This window comes from Copidosoma floridanum, unplaced genomic scaffold (genome assembly GCF_036245765.1).
Source record: "Copidosoma floridanum isolate Cflo_tuat_1 unplaced genomic scaffold, Cflo_Japanese_pri ptg000002l, whole genome shotgun sequence".
NCBI lineage: Eukaryota > Metazoa > Arthropoda > Insecta > Hymenoptera > Encyrtidae > Copidosoma > Copidosoma floridanum.
The window spans coordinates 1,217,762-1,235,569 of record NW_028321879.1 but is presented as its reverse complement, the minus strand read 5'-3'; the positions used below and the strand labels follow the sequence as shown (position 1 = coordinate 1,235,569).

Below are 17,808 nucleotides of genomic sequence, written 5' to 3'. Positions count from 1 at the left end.
AGCTTTTTTTATATAGTGCTCTACGTCCGCTTCTTTACAATAAGGACACTACTATGGGAACTTAGCACTTGAGAAAGGAACAAGGAAAGGAATGGGAGGCCTTCCTGTTTCAGGAGGAGGGTAGGGGGAAATTAGGCAACTCTAACTGTGAGAAGGTTGCCTAAACTTTTCTTGAGGAGCATTGCGTGGTGAAAAAGCACATGTGAAAAATGATAGATGTACTTTCCCGAAAAGTCGAAATAGCTGGGAATCGAACAACGATCTCCCACATGCTAGTCCACGACTTAGCCAACTGAGCCACCGCGTGCTCTGTATGTATAGCTATATGAAAGCGAATGTATATGTTCAACTAAATATCATATATGTATTATAAAAATGGGATAAACGTACGTACGCATATTCATTATATTTTATATGTAATACATGTTTAAATAAGATTTTCAAGTTTTACTGACTCCGATAATCGAATCCACATCCTTCAGATTCGTAGTATGGGACCTTGTAGATTGTGCCATGCAGCAATCTCATCTGATTTCTGTTTATATTACTTATGGATACCAACTAAGAAACTTCTGATTTTTAAAATTGATCGATAGCTATGTGTTTTCTATAGAATATGTAAGTTAGCGTGCTGATTTCAAACAATATAATTATAACTATTTTTAAATGATCTTATACTATTAAAAACGTGTTTTTAAGTTTGTTCTGCTTATATTTTGTAATGGTTTTGCTAAATAAAAAAAAAATAAAAATACCAGCGTGTAGGGCAAAACATTTTCTATTAATAAGATCTCTTAAACTTTGTTTCGATAAGCGTAAAATGTTAAGAAAAAAAATGAAAAATGCATTTTGGTAGTACCTGTAAGGATAAGTGAGATAGAGAGAGGCATTGATCGTTTGCTGTCACGCTCCCTCTGTCTCTTTGTACTCATACAGGTATGGATTTTTAATTTCTTTTCTTATTATTTTACGCTTGTAGAAAATGCTAAATAATTATTAGAATTACTACTTTTTTTCCATCTTTCTTATAAAATTTCTTCTTTATGAACAGTAATACTATAAAATATATGTATTGGATTATAATGCAAAGTTCTCCTGGTGTCGTGTGGGAGCACAGCCGATCCAACATAGATTGTCTGGTCCAAATTAAAAAGGGATTAGGGCAGAATGAACAAAAAAAGGGGGGGGGGCTAAATATAAATAAAGGGAAATAAAAAAAAAAAATAAAAAAAAAATAATAATAAAAAAAAAATAATAAAAAAATAAGTTGAGAATTTAAATATTGATAATAGGGGGTTATGATGCGTTGATTACCTAAAATTGAACAGAGGTTAATAAATAAAAAAAACCAATTTAATGGGAAAAAGCCAGCGGCATAAAAAACCCAGATTTATTAAGAAACGAAGACAAATACAAATTGATGAAATTGCTAACTAATGAGATATGAAAATGCGAAGTTTTAAATGCAGACTGGTCTTGTGTGCGTAAATGCGGATGTGTATGATTGTACGGAAGGACCTACTGGTAACGACTTCCGGTTTGTGAGTATGCGAGGAATTAATAAAGGCAGGAATAGGATTCCCTTGCGAACCGGCGGGCCCTGCTCGGTCGCACAAGTCAGTGCAAGGCTGGTGAAAGCGGACCGACGTCCGTAAATGCAGAATTGCCCCTTGCGACAATTCAGACGCAGCTGGTGCTGCGATCGATGGATCGGGCGAGGAGTTAACTATTCCCTTTCGAGAGGCATACAGGACTAATGATGCAAACAAACTTATGCGAGAGAAGAGAGCGATAGCACGTTGGTTGGGTTGGCGAGGATGTAGAATATGCCCTGGTGATAGTAGCAAAAATGGCGGACTACAGAAAAGTAGAGAGAGAGAAAAAGAAAGAAAGAGAGAGATTTTGATTTGATTTGAAAGCTAATTTATTCATGCCAAGGGCATTACACCCGAATGGCAATTTTTTGAAGAACAAAGATTTTTTGATATTGATATTATCGACAGAATTAAACAAAAGTTACAGAATTTTTACAGATTTTGATTTAGTTTGAACGGCGACAATTTAACATAGCAATCTATACATATATACATATATATATTCGTTAATTTACATTTGGTCGCACTTAATTTTAGTTTCATTTACAGTATGCCCTAGATTTGAAAAAGACAAGTAATAATTAATCGTAACAAAATATTTTCAGTCTTGCCATAATGACTTAGAGCTTACAATCTTAAACATAAGCGTGCTTAGCAGTCAGTCCCCCTGTTTTTCTAAATAAAAACGGTAAAGAGTCGTCTTAAAGACGTTCAGCGAATCAACCTGCCTAATACTTAGTGGAATAGTATCCTACAACCGCATAAGTCTCTGCGAGAAGGCTGATGCGTATGACGATAGCGATGCAGTGGGAATCATAAATGTCGGCGGATCACGACGCGCTGAACAACAGAGTCCATCCACAAATCGAGGGAGTAAGTCGAACAAGTACGATGGCTCACCCGAGGCCAAGAGTTTATAGGCAAACACAGCAAGAAAGTACTCCATTCTAAAGCTTGGCCGTAACCAACCTAGCCTTTTATAGTACTGAGAGAGTGATGCATCCCTCCTCAACTGAAAGATGTACCTAACAACAGTATTAGACAGACGATTGAGCTTGGTGGCCAGGTACCCTGAAAGACCCATGTAGACTAAGCAGGCATAATCAAAAAGGGGAACAATAAGACTCACAGCAAGAGCAGCTCTAAGTCGGGAGGACAGAGTGCCACCCCGATACCGGAGACAATACAACACACCATGTACCCTTGAGCATATTGCTGCAACGTGGACATTCCATAAAAGGTCACTCGACAACGTCACCCCTAAGTCCTTAACCGAACTAACAAGTGAAATCACCTTCCCATCAGCCAGCAAAAGAGGTATGGCGTCAACGTCAATTCGCATTAAATTCTGACAAGTAGTCAGAAGCATAGCACGCATCTTTTCAAAGTGGAGCTAAAGACCAAACTCAGATGCCCAGGCTACACCCCTCCCGATATTCTCATTGAACCTGCCCACAGCTCCAGCAATCTCTGAAGGCCTGCATTGCATATACGCCTGCAAATCATCAGCAAGAAGTATGCCCGTACTATGAGACAGCACCCCCAAAATAGAATCTATTACAATTAAAAACAAAATTGGTCCGAAAGAAGAGCCCTGAGGCACACCCGACGTACACGGCAGAAAATCAGTCTGCACCCCATCCAGCCCAACAACGGCCTGCGGTCGGTCAGACAAGTACGAGTAGAACCACCTCATAGCGTCCGGAGAGAAGTTCATCCTGCTCATAGCCTTTAGCAGGACCACATGGCTGACGGAGTCGAATGCACGCCTGAAATCAAACAGCACCAAAATCGTGACCTTTCCGGCCTCCATCCCAACGCGAACATACTCCGTCAACTTAAGTAGAGCTAAATGCGTGCTATGGCCCCTCTGGAAACGCGATTGCATGGGCGAAAGAAGTCTCTGACCCTCCAAGTAAGCCACCACCTGTCGCGACACAAGAACGTCCAGAACCTTCGCAAAATGTGCCATATTCGCGACAGGATGCACATCAGAAGGGCCAATGGGTTGCGCAATCTTAGCGAGTGGCACGATCACAGACCGACGCCATGGTGCAGGATACCTGCAAGATTCAAACGAGCGATTGATAAGGCCGGTGAGGAATAGCACAATTGCGGCAAGAGAGCCACGAAAATATGAGAGGGACAGCCCATCCAAGCTTCTACCCCGTGAACGAACCATGCAATGTGCCATCGCCTGAGACACGCCCACAAACAACACCGGAGCCAATAAGAAGCCGTCAGGCCGGGCACCGGCATCACCCAAGGTACCCTCTAGCTCCCACACAGTGCAAGGCAAGTGAGTAAAAGACATCGCCGAGAAGTGCCGGGACAGCACCACGGGTGAAATAAAATGCAATGGTGATCGCTGCGAGCATCCAACTATTCCAAATCTACGGAGAATACTCCATCGCTGGGATGGCTCCCGTGCACCCTCCAAGGCACGACGCAGATACTCCTCTCGCGCCTTTCTTATGTCTCGCTTTAGGGCCGACCTCAGACCCTGATACCGCAGCAGACAGCCAGGATCACCGGTGTGGCGAGCAATCCTATACACACGATCACGCGCCCTACAACGCTCACGCAATTTCGCATTAAACCAGGGCGCCGGCATACGACGCTGCCTCCTCTCCACCAGCGGCGCATGGATATCCAGAGACGACCTCAGTACCTCCTGGAAGTGCCGAAGTAATATGTCCACGTCCACACCATCATTCACATCGACCCTTGCCAACCCCGACGATACCGCAGCCGAGAAATCCTCAGCCGAGAAGTGTCAAAACTCACGAATCCGTGGCAAAACCCTCACCGATGGCTCACTTAAAGCGTAATCTATGTACAAATAATCGTGATCGTTGATGTATGGAGCATTAGACGACACCACAGACCGCACCACTTCGCTTGAATTTGTTACTATCACATCGATCTAAGTATCGGCTGACGGACAATGGTGCGTTGCTCCTGTAGGCGCAAGGTATATCGAATTCTCAAGAATCAACCGCCACAGGTGGCGCGCGTAGTAATCGTCTCCCAGTATATCGAAGTTTAAGTCACCCGCTATTACAATATCTGAGAAGCGACCCGAGCTAGCATGGATTGTGCCAAAAAAATCAGTGAGAACATCACCCTCCGGACGCCTGTACACAGACGCAAAGAGCATACGTCGCCCTTTTCCAGGCCGTAAATCCAATAACATGTACTCAGTTTCATTCAGACGCGTTATTTGCGGTGTCGCTATAATCCGAAAGGACAAATCATGTCGTATATAACAAGCTACACCTCCACCCTGCATAAACTCACGCCTCCCATTGTTCGTTCTGAGGCTCCTGTCATTCCGCACAAGAGTGTAACCAGGCAACTCGAAAAGCGATGAACAGTGGCGCGGTATTAGCCAAGATTCTGAGATCGACAGCACGTCTTTATTATTCTGCTTAAGAAGAAGGCGCACTTCGGGAAGATGCTCACGCAAAGAACTGGCATTTAGTTGAGCGATACGAATAAAACTCCGGACCCCTACACCATCCCGACAAACATTAGATCTGAGAGAGAGAGAGAGAGAGAGGGAATGTACAGCCACTGGGAAAGGGTTGAATGAAAATGTGGAGCGTATACGAGCGAGAAAGAATGAGAAAATGGATGAAATGAAACTAAGTATGTAGAATGTAAAGAAATGGGGAGATAGCAACAAGTAGAAAATAGCTTGAGAACAAAGGTGAAGATAGTATAAAGTTGAAAGAGATATAGATATATATTGAATAGGAAAGGGTTAGAGAGAGAATGTCAGACGTATAGGAGCAATAGATCAGCAGAGAAAAAGAGAGAGAGAAGTAGAGGAAGACCTGGAAAGGGGTTAAGTATGCGGAGATATGTAGAATGTTAGGAGAGAATGTGGGAAAGATACAGAGAGAGGTTAAATGATTAAACGTATAAGAGCGAGTATAATGAAAGGATGAGGTGACTTAGCGTTGGCGTGATCTTCTGGTGGTAAGCGTCTGGTACAGCCGTCGACTCCTGGTGTACGATGACCTGGAAGCGAGAAGGCAGCAAAATGCAGGCGTTGATAGCAATGGAGATGCGTGCGGTTAGGCGTGCAAAAATCAATAGAGCGAGAGAGCGCCGACAAGCATACGCGTAAGTCTCGACGCCCCACCCACTGCCGCTCGTACATTGGCCAACCGTGAGCCAACCAGCGATGAGCTTAAGCGGGCGCAGAGAAGACATGAGAGAAAAGGTGCATTTGAGTTGAACCGTATACAAACGCTCCGTTTGATTTTTGTCTCTTGACGGAACACCTGGGATCTTTCAATTGTGTTTACCCAAACTCTATCTTAACTCGTCTTCAGTAAAGAGTGACCAAAATTCGAACAGAGGAGCAACTAGGCACAGTTATCTAAAAAAGGATGAAGGGAAAAAAAGCTATTCACACGAACACATTGTTCAACATCTCAAAGACGTCTTTTATTTCGTAAGTCCACAAAGACGTCTTTTATTTTGTAACTCCACAAAGACGTCTTTTAGTTAGACATTCACTGACTAGAAGACGTCTATAAGAAAACTTTGAATATAATGTTTACTAGGATTGTTCTTTCTTGTTCTCATTGTTTATATGTATATGAGCAAAAGAAACAACCATAATACAATGTTTGCTTTTTCCTTATCTATAATAATTAGTAATGAAAATACATATTCGTACAAGAACTGTTTTTTAGTAGAAAAATTCATGAAGCATATGTTTTATAACTTATTTTTTTATTTATAAATCAATTGAAATTTCTGGCGGAATATAGTCATCAATATGTGTAGTAGTAATTAATTTATGGTATCAATGCAATCTAACATTAATGTTAACATAAGGTGATATTCTTGTTTGATATTTAATTGTATAAGCATAAGAAATAACTTTTTTGAAAATGTTTTGCTTCCTAATATCATGTAATATAGATTATAGTTTTCCATAAAATAGTCTGATATCAATATCAAATGTATCATTAAAAGTGGTACCTTTAGAAACATTTTTTAAAATTTGCTATTTTCTACTATTCTAGGTTACATGTAACAGTTATTATTTATTCAGGTTTTCCGAGTTTTCCAATTATTTTTATTGCATCCTGATGATCTTTTGCATTTACTTTAGAAACATGAAGTACGCGATTCACAATATTGAAACTCTTAAGCCTATGAGAGTGAGATAAGTATTTTTCACCCTGCCTCCGTGTGTTTGTCTTTCACTCTCTGGAGCTTGAGTAGTTCTGCATTGTGGGTTGCTTGTTTTATGTAGCAGCACCCTAATCCTTACAAAATCTATGGAACCACACTGTATTATAACCATTCAGAATGACTGAGGTTCTTTCCATTTAGGTAATTGCATATGATAATGGGTAAAATATGCTAGATACAAGTATTTTTGGCGCGAGACATTCAGGAGTATTATTGGCGTGATTGTGCCACCACGTGGATGTACTATTATTCATACATAAAATAAAAAACTTTAAACAAGCATTTAATGGGCACCTATTTATTTCTAACAATTAATTCATAAAGCACGAGAGATGAGCCATCATTCTTTGTTTCAGTTAATTACAATAAAAACAAATGATTAGGTTACTGTACATTGAAACTTTTGTCCATGATACTTTACTGTATTCGATGTACATTGAAGTAGTTTTATCTAATCTTGAAGTGAAGTATTTATATTTGTATCTAATACTATCCTAAATGAAAAAAGTCATCAGTACAGGATCCATTCTGAGCCCATGCTTGGTGTATTAAATTCAACATAAATCAAGAATACGGATCAACACATAGAGATTTGAGCAATATCATCGTATCTTTTGCAATAAATATAATGCTTCAAATAGTATATTGCAATACGAAAGATTAACATGCAATATTCATTACTTCTTGTAGTAAAAAATAAAATAACTAATAATTTAGAACCAAAAATAAAGTAGTTATATTAAATTTCACAACTTTTATTCAAAGATAAAGTATGATGGGGTTGGCGCGCGGACCGCGCATGGGGCAAAGTGTACCCACTAGTATAAATATATTAAAATTATTTTTTCTTCCTCACCCTGTTTTCTGCATTAAGAGATATTTTTTTTGTAGTTGTATGTATTTTGCCTAGTTGTCATTTGTTTGATATCTTTTTCCCCCTTAGCCCTTTATTATTAAATTCCTCACTGTTCCTTAAATATTCGATTTTCTTCTATATTCTACGTAAGAAATCATTTTTCTTAAATTTCAGTGCTCCTTCTCTATTTTCTCCAGTCACTCTTCAAGGACTTACTTAATATTTATTTGGTGAGCCCATGCTCAGAAACCTAGATTTTGTTGCATTTTAGCTAAAGCTTCGTTTTACTTTAAAACTTTCTTAGGTCGCAATCACGCACCTCAATTGAAGTCAAAGGATAATTTTTCCTAACAGCATTGATAAAAGTTTCAGATAACCAGAAAGAAAGTGTATACGGTCATATTTGACGAGGATGTATTTATTAATAATTATTTCATACACAAGAATTTATACAATTATGAAGGTGCCTGCACGACTTTATACTGACATGCACTTGTCAAAGAGAACGCAGCGTGTTATTTTTTTCGTTTTACTACATCCGTAATTATTTTAACAGTGCTGTTATTACAAATAATTCTATTGAATACAGAGTTATATGAATCGCTTGCATCCTTATCTACAACTTGTAGGCATGTAACAGATCAAATTGATGACAAACTTCAATATCTAGTCAAAAAAACTCAACCGTACTTAGAATTCAGGCCTTAATATTCCTATTATACAAATTTCAAGTTCCTAAAATATAATATTTTTGCCACCATTGACGCGTCGATCAATTTTCTTATCCCCTCCCAACAATCTTACTTTGCAAATAACATTATTAGGTTTTTTAATAGTATGTAATATGGTACTGCTTGAATTTGAATTGAAATTTTTCTATGTTCTTTAATTACATTTTGTAACTATATTGATTATCTTTTACAAAAAATTGAATATTTAAACCTTATCAATAACTATTTTCTTTTAATTTTACTCTGTTTTTTTATAACCCCCATACTCGAATACTTGTAAGTTCGTTGCATTTTAAGCTACAGCTATTTTGAATATAATATCAGAAGCATACTAGGTAAACTGTGAAAAAATTAAAATTTTAATAAGTGTGTTTTCAGTTTCAATTTACTATTTACGTACATACAAAAAAATCATAAATTAAGTGTACAATTTAAATGTTTTTTCTACTTTATTTTGAAGTCATCATGAAAAAGCCCTTTTATGAAGTGGTTTTCTTATTTGCCTTGATAAGATAAGTAATATTTAAGCTAAAAGTATTGTTAGTTATCTCATAAAAAAGGTTACTAGATTTGCTTTGCTCATATTATCTTGTTAGTACCAAAAAAATAAGCCTACTCTACTTTCTACTGCTATTACAAAAAAAAAAAGATCTTACATAGATGTAATTACTTTAAATAAAGTTTGTCATTAAATTAAATAAATATTTAATTATTATCTGTGCGAGTTTTTCCAGAACGATCTTCTTAATAATATCTTTATTATTTGACTGTAACTGAATGACTATATTATTTTGGCAATTGCATCTGAATAATGCTACATATAGTTATCTATCAAAAAGAATAACGATTTATTATAGTAAATACCAGTTTCGTTAAGGATTTGTCCTTGCGATTTATTTACGATCAATGAAAATGCTACTACTAAGGGAAACCGATAACTATTTAAATCAAGAGGTAAAGAAGGATTGTTAAAAGTAGATAATGTGATTTGGAGTATGAAAGCTTTAGTTCTGTTACCCGTAATAATTTTAACTTTAATATTAAATCTACATAACTTTGTTATTTTTAGTCGTTTCCCATTACAAAGTTCATTAATAGTATTCAAATTTTGTATCAACATCAGGATTTCTCGTTTTTTTACATTTTATTCGTGTAAAAAAAGACCTTCTCTAATGTTATGTAAGACTTCCATTAGAAAATTAATATTAACATCATTATCAGATGCATTGACTCCTTTATATGTGGCCTAGACCATACTATAATAAGTGACTATTTTTTTTGTATTATTGAGGACTTTATTATTTAAACACATGGCTTATTTATCACGAGAAAATAATTTTTTATTACTTACATCTGATTTAAAATTTCTCCGAAATATTTCCAAGCAATTGTCTGTTGTTACTTAGCTTTTAGAAATCTTAAATAATTTGGTTATTATGTTACTAATGTTTAACAACAAACTCAAAAAACTTTTATTAATTGACAGAATGTAAGTGTGTTTTTTAAAAATTTTTAACAATCCATACAAATATGGTGATCTTATCGTTCCATTAATCATAACAATTCTAATAATATTTTTAATGACTGATTATACTTGACAGAAATCTTCACGTATAAAAACTAATTTGTTTTGGAAAGGTGTGTTATCAATACATAAATCTCTTAAGGTTTAATGAACAATTTTTTATGATAGTTTGGAAATCATGGCCACTTCATCTCGCGTAATTAAATCAATTTGTCTTTATCTTTTTTCATCAAATTTAGATTTCAAAATAAACTTTTAATAATACTTCATTTGAACGGTAATTTAAGAGTTCTATGACTCGTCATATCCATTAAGAAGTGTTATTGATTCGGTAGAAACTTTATTTTAGCTTTGATGAATCAATTAAATAACAAGAAAAACTAAGCAGTAGAACGTATGACAAATACCTTCACAAGGACGTGAGATTAAGATACGAATGAAATACGCCTCTGCTGCATTACAGAAGATAGAAATTCAAGCTGTAGGTCAAGTCAGTTCAGCATATAACACATTAATCACTCTAGTCAAGTCATTCGGTAAAATCTAACACCACAATTCCAAGTCTACCAAGTCAACGATTCAAAAGAATAGTATACAGTAAGTTAGAGCAAATAAGGTCTTTGGGCCAATGGCTGGTTCCTGACGAACAAAAATTAAATTTATTCCTTAGTAGAATAAATCTACAAGGTCCATTCTTCACTTACAAGTTCAGACGTAACACCATCACATACGAGATCTGTCCGGAAAGTATTGGACCTACCTCTAAAACTCTGAATTTGCATTAAATTTTGCTTTCAGCTCGGTAAAACGAGTTCTAAAGCTATTTAGATGATGCAAAAGGCTTTTGAAAGTGAATGTATATGCAAAACACGAATAAAAGAGTGGTTTAATCGTTTCAAAGAAGGCCATACTTGTGTTAGTAGTAAATGACGTGCGTGTGTGTAAAAACCATACCGAAATTGCTCAGTGCAGAGAGAAAACAGCTACAGCAAAGTCAAAGCAATATTAAGTTAATGTGGATTGTTTGTTTTACATTAGGAAGGTATTGAGCCCCACAAATATGCACCAACAGGTCAAACAATCAGTGATGAATGTCACGTTAAGGTTTTCGAGCGTTTGTTTAAAGCAGTGAGGAGAAAACGTCCGAACTTTTTTTCCAGTAGTGACTGGCTCCGTTATAACGATATATGCGCCAGCGTATTCATCGAATCTTGTGCATCGATTAATGACTAAACACATTATAGCATAACTGTTACATCCTCCGTACAACCCCAACATAACCCCCTCTGACTTTCAGCTGTTTCCGTAACTGAAAAAACTACTTAAAGGACAGCGATTCGATGACAAAACGACGGTTGAGAATAATGCGACTAAAGAACTCAAGACCATCCCTAAAAGTAAGTTCCAAGACTGTTTAAAAAAGTGAAAATTTCGTTGAAATTGTGTTGTTCAATCAAATAGGAATTACTTTGAAGGACGCCATGCACCAGGCGATTAAGAATAATGCCAGCACAGAGTTTAAGAGGTAGGCCTGATACTTTCTGGACAGACCTCGTACGTAATCTGAATTGTACTTGTGATTTGTTTATTTTAGTAAATAAATCAGTAGGCATTTCCTAATGCTCTCCTTTTTTTCATTACTGTGTTTTTGACTACTATTATGTTTTCTAAATGGGCAGTATAATGTTCATTACTCTTACGTTCTAGTTCAAAAATTCTGTTTGAATGTAAAAGTGTTTTTTTTATTGACAAAAAAATCTTCATTAAATTTCTCCTCATATAATTTAGATGTATCATTATCTTAAATGTTTTTAGCAAGAAGAAATACTACAAAAAGTTTTCTCAATTAATTCCATAGCATACCAATGCTAACTACTTTAAAAATTTTTATTAAATTTGCGAGTTATTTTTAATAAGACCCATACTTATTTCAGTTTCTTTAGAAGTATTATACGTTTTCGTTAGAGATTTTTCAAATCTTGGTACTAAACATAATTTTTTTCTTACGTAATATTAATTGATGAAGAAATCGTTCTTAAAATACCATTTAATTTACCAATTGTATTATTTTTCCCAGAAAGTCCTCTTATCCATTTTTTTGGGTTTTATTAAACAAACAATGTTCCAAAATGTTAACGTACTTCAAATCCTTAGCAAAATTATCTATGTCATTTAATTTAAGCCATTTTGTAAGCTCAGTTTTATTATTCTATATTGATTAAGATAAGTAATGTGGTAACGTAAAATGTACTATTCTAGATTATTATAATTTTTATGATTCCTGGTCACTACTAACAAATCCTCAATTAGATTGGCATTATTTAGTACAACATGCTATATATATAATTCAGTAGTTAAATCACACCTTGTATCGATAAGTTTTAAAGTTACTAATAGCACATCTAATACTTGTTTGGTTGTATTTCAGCTTCCACCTCTTTTTATATCTCTTCACTCCTTTTTTAATTCTCTAGATGGTAGAATACTCTTTCTGTAATTTACTAATGCACCTTATTTTGATGGTTTCTCAAATTTTTGTATACTTTGCTAAAATTGTAAAGTTGTTACCGATGATTTTATTGCTGTTTGTCAATAACAATAACCCAATCTCATTTTTTCATACTTAAGCTATTATCATATAAAATCGATGTACGGGCCATTTTATAGGTAACTCACAACATTTAACTATAACTGATATTACTTCTTAAGAACATAAGTACTTTACTTTATTTGTACTGAATTGCTAAATAAATGGATTTTTTATTGGATTAAAAAATTTCACACTAACCTTACTAATATTTAAGAAATAATTATCAGTATTTGAACTTCACGCTATTATTAGTTTTGTCCAAATCTCAATCAATATTAGTTACTTCTTAACGTATATTTTCGTATATTTTTTATTAAACCGCTTTTTTAAATTGAGATCTTAATTATGTATTGATTTGATTCTTTGGGTTCGTCTTTCCTTTATTTATTTATTTTTTTTAACAAATTGCCATATAAAACAATAAGTACTCTGTTAAACATGTCTATATCCACTGCTAGTCTGAAAAACAAAATTTTAATGACAAAAATTTTCATTCTTACAGAGACATCGACTTTTTTATACGTATTTTCTTTGTTACTACGTAATACGTATTATACTATAAAAACGATTTCAAATCTTTATAGCAAACTTTTATCACATTTTAATAAAATATGCCATTGCCAGTTATTGATAATATCCAAAGTTTCATCGTAATGTTGAACACATTATCGATTTGATTATTAGTTTGTTTTCAAAAGTAAATAAGTGTAAGGCAGCAATCTCTTTTTAAAAAAAAGTTGTAAGTAAATTTGAAAAATACAAAATTAACACTTATCAATTGCACAAACATTTTAAAAATATTGAAACACTTCTTACGTTTTTTGATACGTGCACAAAAAGTTAATTGATTTGATCGAAGTACAAAGAAATCAATAAATAAATGTTCTTTGTAATAATTCGCAAGGTCCAGGTATTAATTAACAATTACATTATTAAAAAATTTTATATTCAGCATTCATGGGGTAATAAGAATGTAAATAAAATTTCTCATAACTTTAAAGTGTCTAATTCAAAAGAAAAGTAAAATTAATAATATTTGTTAACGGGAAACATAACTTTAGAATCTTAAGAATAATACCTGGCAGCACCTACTTAGCTAAGTACGTGTTTTTGGTGAGCTGCATAAAAAATATGAAAACTGTAATGGAAAAATATATGTTGGATGCGTTTATTTCATTTCAATTGGATTAATGTATAGTGTACCTGAAAATTATCCTAAGAAATTTTGACACTCAATGTTTCACCCAAAATTTAACTGATACTTATTTTTTTTATTTACCTATTCGCTATTTACCTGTTGCACTCTTTTTCTTTTTCTTTAACTTTTTTTACTCATAAGTTTTTATCTCTCATATTTATATGATATTAATTTTTTCAACAATCTTTTTTTTGATTAACAGTTGTTAAATCAACACACTTTCATCAGAATCGAAAGATTTATGTATTATTTCATAATACTCATGGAACTTAACGATTTATTTTAAATTATATTGTTTAATGTATAAATTATTTAATTTATATATTGTACAGCCATCATGTTATTAACAATCATTTTAACAAAACCGCTGTATTTTTTAACATTTAGTGCCCTAAGACTTTTAATTCATTTCTCTTGTCTTAGGCCTATTCCAAAAAACCGCCAATTATCATCACGAATTTTTGCAATATTTGATACCTATGTACTAATAGTACTTGAAGGGATGTTGGTAAGTAGTATCATAAGTACGCACTGACTATTGCTTAGGCTGCCCTGGTAGCACAGTTAATGCAATTCTTATGCAATTCTTACGTAAAGTGTTTCGTTTAGTAAATAAATTGCATAAGACGAGGCTTGGTCTGCTTCCGCAGAATTACATGAATCTGCTGCTAGGTACAGGTGCAAGACACTTGCCCAAGAAGTGCACAAGATTTGTATTAATTAACGTTACTTGAATACACTGGCAAGTGCATTAGACGTGCACAAGAAGTTCACGAAGGTGCATGTGCATGATGCTTGCACAAGAAGTGGATAAGACGTGCATAAAGTTACTTACAATACTTTTTTTTACTTGAACGCACTCACAAGTGCATCAAACGTGCACAAGAAGTGCAAAGGGATGCGTATGCATGAGACTTATGAAATAAATGCGTCAGAATTGCAAAAACTTACTTGCATTAATTTTTCCAGTTTGGTGCACTTACAAGTCAAATCTGCTGTTCAAATGAAATATTGTTACTTTTTTTTAAACGAACGGAACTTTTTTTATACAGGAAAATAATTTTCTACTTATATCTGCGATAATTGTGGCTTTGCGTGCCAAATACAAAAAACTATGTTGTAGACTGAAGATAACCTTTTCAAAGAACAGATTTCCAAAACTCTATGAAACCCAAAAAAAAAAAATTTGTAAGTCCTGTAAATGATTATTTTTACAACCGAATAATTTACTTAGCATATTAAAAATACAAAATAACCTTTAATTTGTTACAATTGACGAATACAATTCCAAGATTTGATTGATTACATGCATACTCGGTTAAGGTTATTTGCCAAAAAATACTAACCATTTGTTTTAAAAAATCTTAAAGCCTAGTTGAAGTTTGTGTATTATTGAAGTATAGAAAAAAAATTGCTGGCAAATGAAATTTTTACTTGATAAAAATTGGAAAATAAATTTTCAAAGTACTCAACACATCCATAAAATATTATCAATGTAATTTTGCAATGAATTATCTTTTGCACGTAACGACATGCATCTCTGTGCACTTCTTGTGTACGTTTGATGCACTTGCAAATGCATTAAAGTAAAATAAATTGATACAAGCATCCAAATACACGTCTGATGTACTTCTTGCGCAAGCGTTGTGTCAACGTGCCTCTGCGCACTTCTTGTTCACGTCTGATGCTTTTGCGAGTGCACTAAAATGAAAAAATTAATTCAAGCAACTTTATGCAAGTCAGCCGCACCTCTTGCGCAAGTGTCGTGCACATGCATCTCTGTGCACTTCTTGTGCACGTCTGATGCACTTGCGAGTGCGTTAAAGTGAAAAAATGAATGCAAGTTACTGTACGCAAGTCTTGTGCACTTCTTGTACAAGCATCTTGCACCCGAATCTTAGGGCAGATTGATGTAAATCTGCGAAAGCAGACCGAGCATCGTCTTATGCAATTTACTTGCATGTTTGTGCGAAGGATAGTAATCTTTAAAATTTCATGGATCAATATCTTTTCTGAAAGATATTACTGTTAAAATAAAATTAGGTTGCTGTAACAAATCTTTCATAAATCTTTCTATCAAAAAACATAAGAATATGAAATTAAAAGAATATAAGATTTTAATAATTAACATAAATTTGAATCAACTTTTATTCTGGTCATATTGTCAAAAGTTTAAAATAAAAGTTGTTTGATATTCATGAAGTTGGATTTATTTATGAAGTATCTTTGAAAAATGTTTATGGATAAGCTTAAACATTAAGTGTAAATGTTTGCTTAAAATAAGTTGGAGAACGAAACAATGTTTTTAAATAAGTCCATCATTTAAAACATTTTTTTTTTGACCAATAAAATATTCTATAATGATAATTACAATTACTTTCAAAGAATGTCTTTCATTTTGTAACTACTTTTGTAAAATAGACAATCATAAGTGTGTGTTAATATACGTCGAGATACCTCTCATAGTGCTTACGTTATCTGTCTTCTTGAAAAAAGTGCGCACCGTGTTGCCATCGTTTGTTAATCTGTGACTTTGTTTTTAAAATTCTGCGAGAATTTTTATGCGACAATGTATTAATTATTTTTATAAACCTTTTGATATTATTTATAACTGGCAATGGCATATTTTATTAATATAAGATTAAAGTTTTCTACAAAGTTTTGAATTCGTATTTATAGTATGATACGAATAACGTAGTGACAAAGAAAATAAGTACAAAAAAATCTATGTCTCTATAAGAATCAAAATGTTTGTCATTAAAGTTTTATTTTCCAGGCTTGCAGTAGATTTGGCTATGTTTAACACTACTTAGTGTCTAATATGGCATTTGGTTTAAAAAGAAACTCAACGAAAGACGATACCAAAGAACTTATTTTGGATATGATTGAGCTCTCAAGTAAAAAAAGCGATTTAATAAAAAATATACGTTGGGAAAAAACTAATATTATTTGAGATTTGAACGAAACTCATGATAGTGTAACGTATAGGTACTGATAATTATTTCTTTGGTGTTATTAAAATTAGTGTGAGATTTTTTAACTCAATAAAAAATCCCTTGATTTAGCAATTTCGTATGGATATGGTATACTTCTTATGTTCATAAAAAATAATATCAGTTATAATTAAATGTTTGAAGTTACCTATGAAACGGCCCGTATATCCCATGATCTTATATGATGTTACCTTTAGTTTGAAAAAATAAAATTATGTGGCAAAAATCAATAAAGTCTTTGACAACAATTTTAGCAATGTATGAAGAAATTCGAGAAACCATCAAAACGAGGTGCACTAGTAAACTACATAAAAATCATTCTATTATCTGGAGTATGGAGAAAGGGGTGGAGAGATATAAAAAAAAATGATGGCTGAAATGTTACGAAACGATTATTAGATTCGTAATTTATCACACCATTGACACGATGTGTTACTTAGCTACTAAATGACATATAAAGTATTTTACTCTAAATTATGCCAATCTGAGTTAACACTCGTGAATAGTAACCAGAAATTTTAAAAATGGTAAGTATCTAAAAAAGTACATTTTATGTACTCGCATTATTTACTTGAAGTAATACACAATATTAAAACTGAGCTTACAAAACGGTTTGAGATAAGTGACATAGTCAATTCTGCTTAAGATTTAAAGTACGTCAACATTTTGGAACATTATTTGTCTAATAAAGCACAGAAGAAATAAATAAGTTGACATTCTAGAAAAAATGATACAATAGGTACGTTAAATGTTATTTTTAGAATGATATTTTCTAAAATCAATATCACGTAAATGAATGGTTGTATTTGTTACCAAGATTTGAAAAATCTCTAACGAAAATACATAATGCATTGAAAGGAACTGCAATAAGAATGTGACTTATAAGAAATAAATGGCAAATTTAAAAAATTTTTTAAATAGCTAGCATTGGTATCCTACGAAATAGATTGCGAAAATTTTTTTAAGTATTTTTTCTTGCTGAAAACGTTCAAGATAATGATACATGGAAAAAATATGGGGAGAAATTTAATAAAGATAGTTTTGCCAATAAAAAAAAACACGTCTACATTAAAACAGAACTTTTGAATCAGAAAATAAGGGTC

The 17,808-nt window shown here is 33.7% G+C and overlaps 1 protein-coding gene across 1 annotated transcript; it reads right to left on the bottom strand.

The window, feature by feature from the left end:
• Window positions 1-2,988: 2,988 nt before the first annotated feature.
• On the bottom strand, window positions 2,989-4,928 carry LOC149375954 (uncharacterized). Its single transcript, XM_089595076.1, has 4 exons — window positions 4,892-4,928; window positions 4,660-4,829; window positions 4,405-4,521; window positions 2,989-4,356 (listed from the first exon to the last, which is right to left on the bottom strand). The coding sequence occupies exons 1-4, from the start codon at window positions 4,926-4,928 to the stop codon at window positions 2,989-2,991; spliced, it is 1,692 nt and encodes a 563-aa protein (XP_089451202.1).
• Between the last annotated feature and the right edge of the window lie 12,880 nt (window positions 4,929-17,808).

Coding starts and splice junctions, on each gene's coding strand:
- LOC149375954 (XM_089595076.1), bottom strand. CDS start 4,928: ATGACAGGAGCCTCAGAACGAACAATGGGAGGCGTGA. Junction 4,830..4,891: donor ACGAACAATGGGAGGCGTGA/GTTTATGCAGGG, acceptor TTCGGATTATAG/CGACACCGCAAATAACGCGT. Junction 4,357..4,404: donor ACGCTTTAAGTGAGCCATCG/GTGAGGGTTTTG, acceptor TTCTCGGCTGAG/GATTTCTCGGCTGCGGTATC.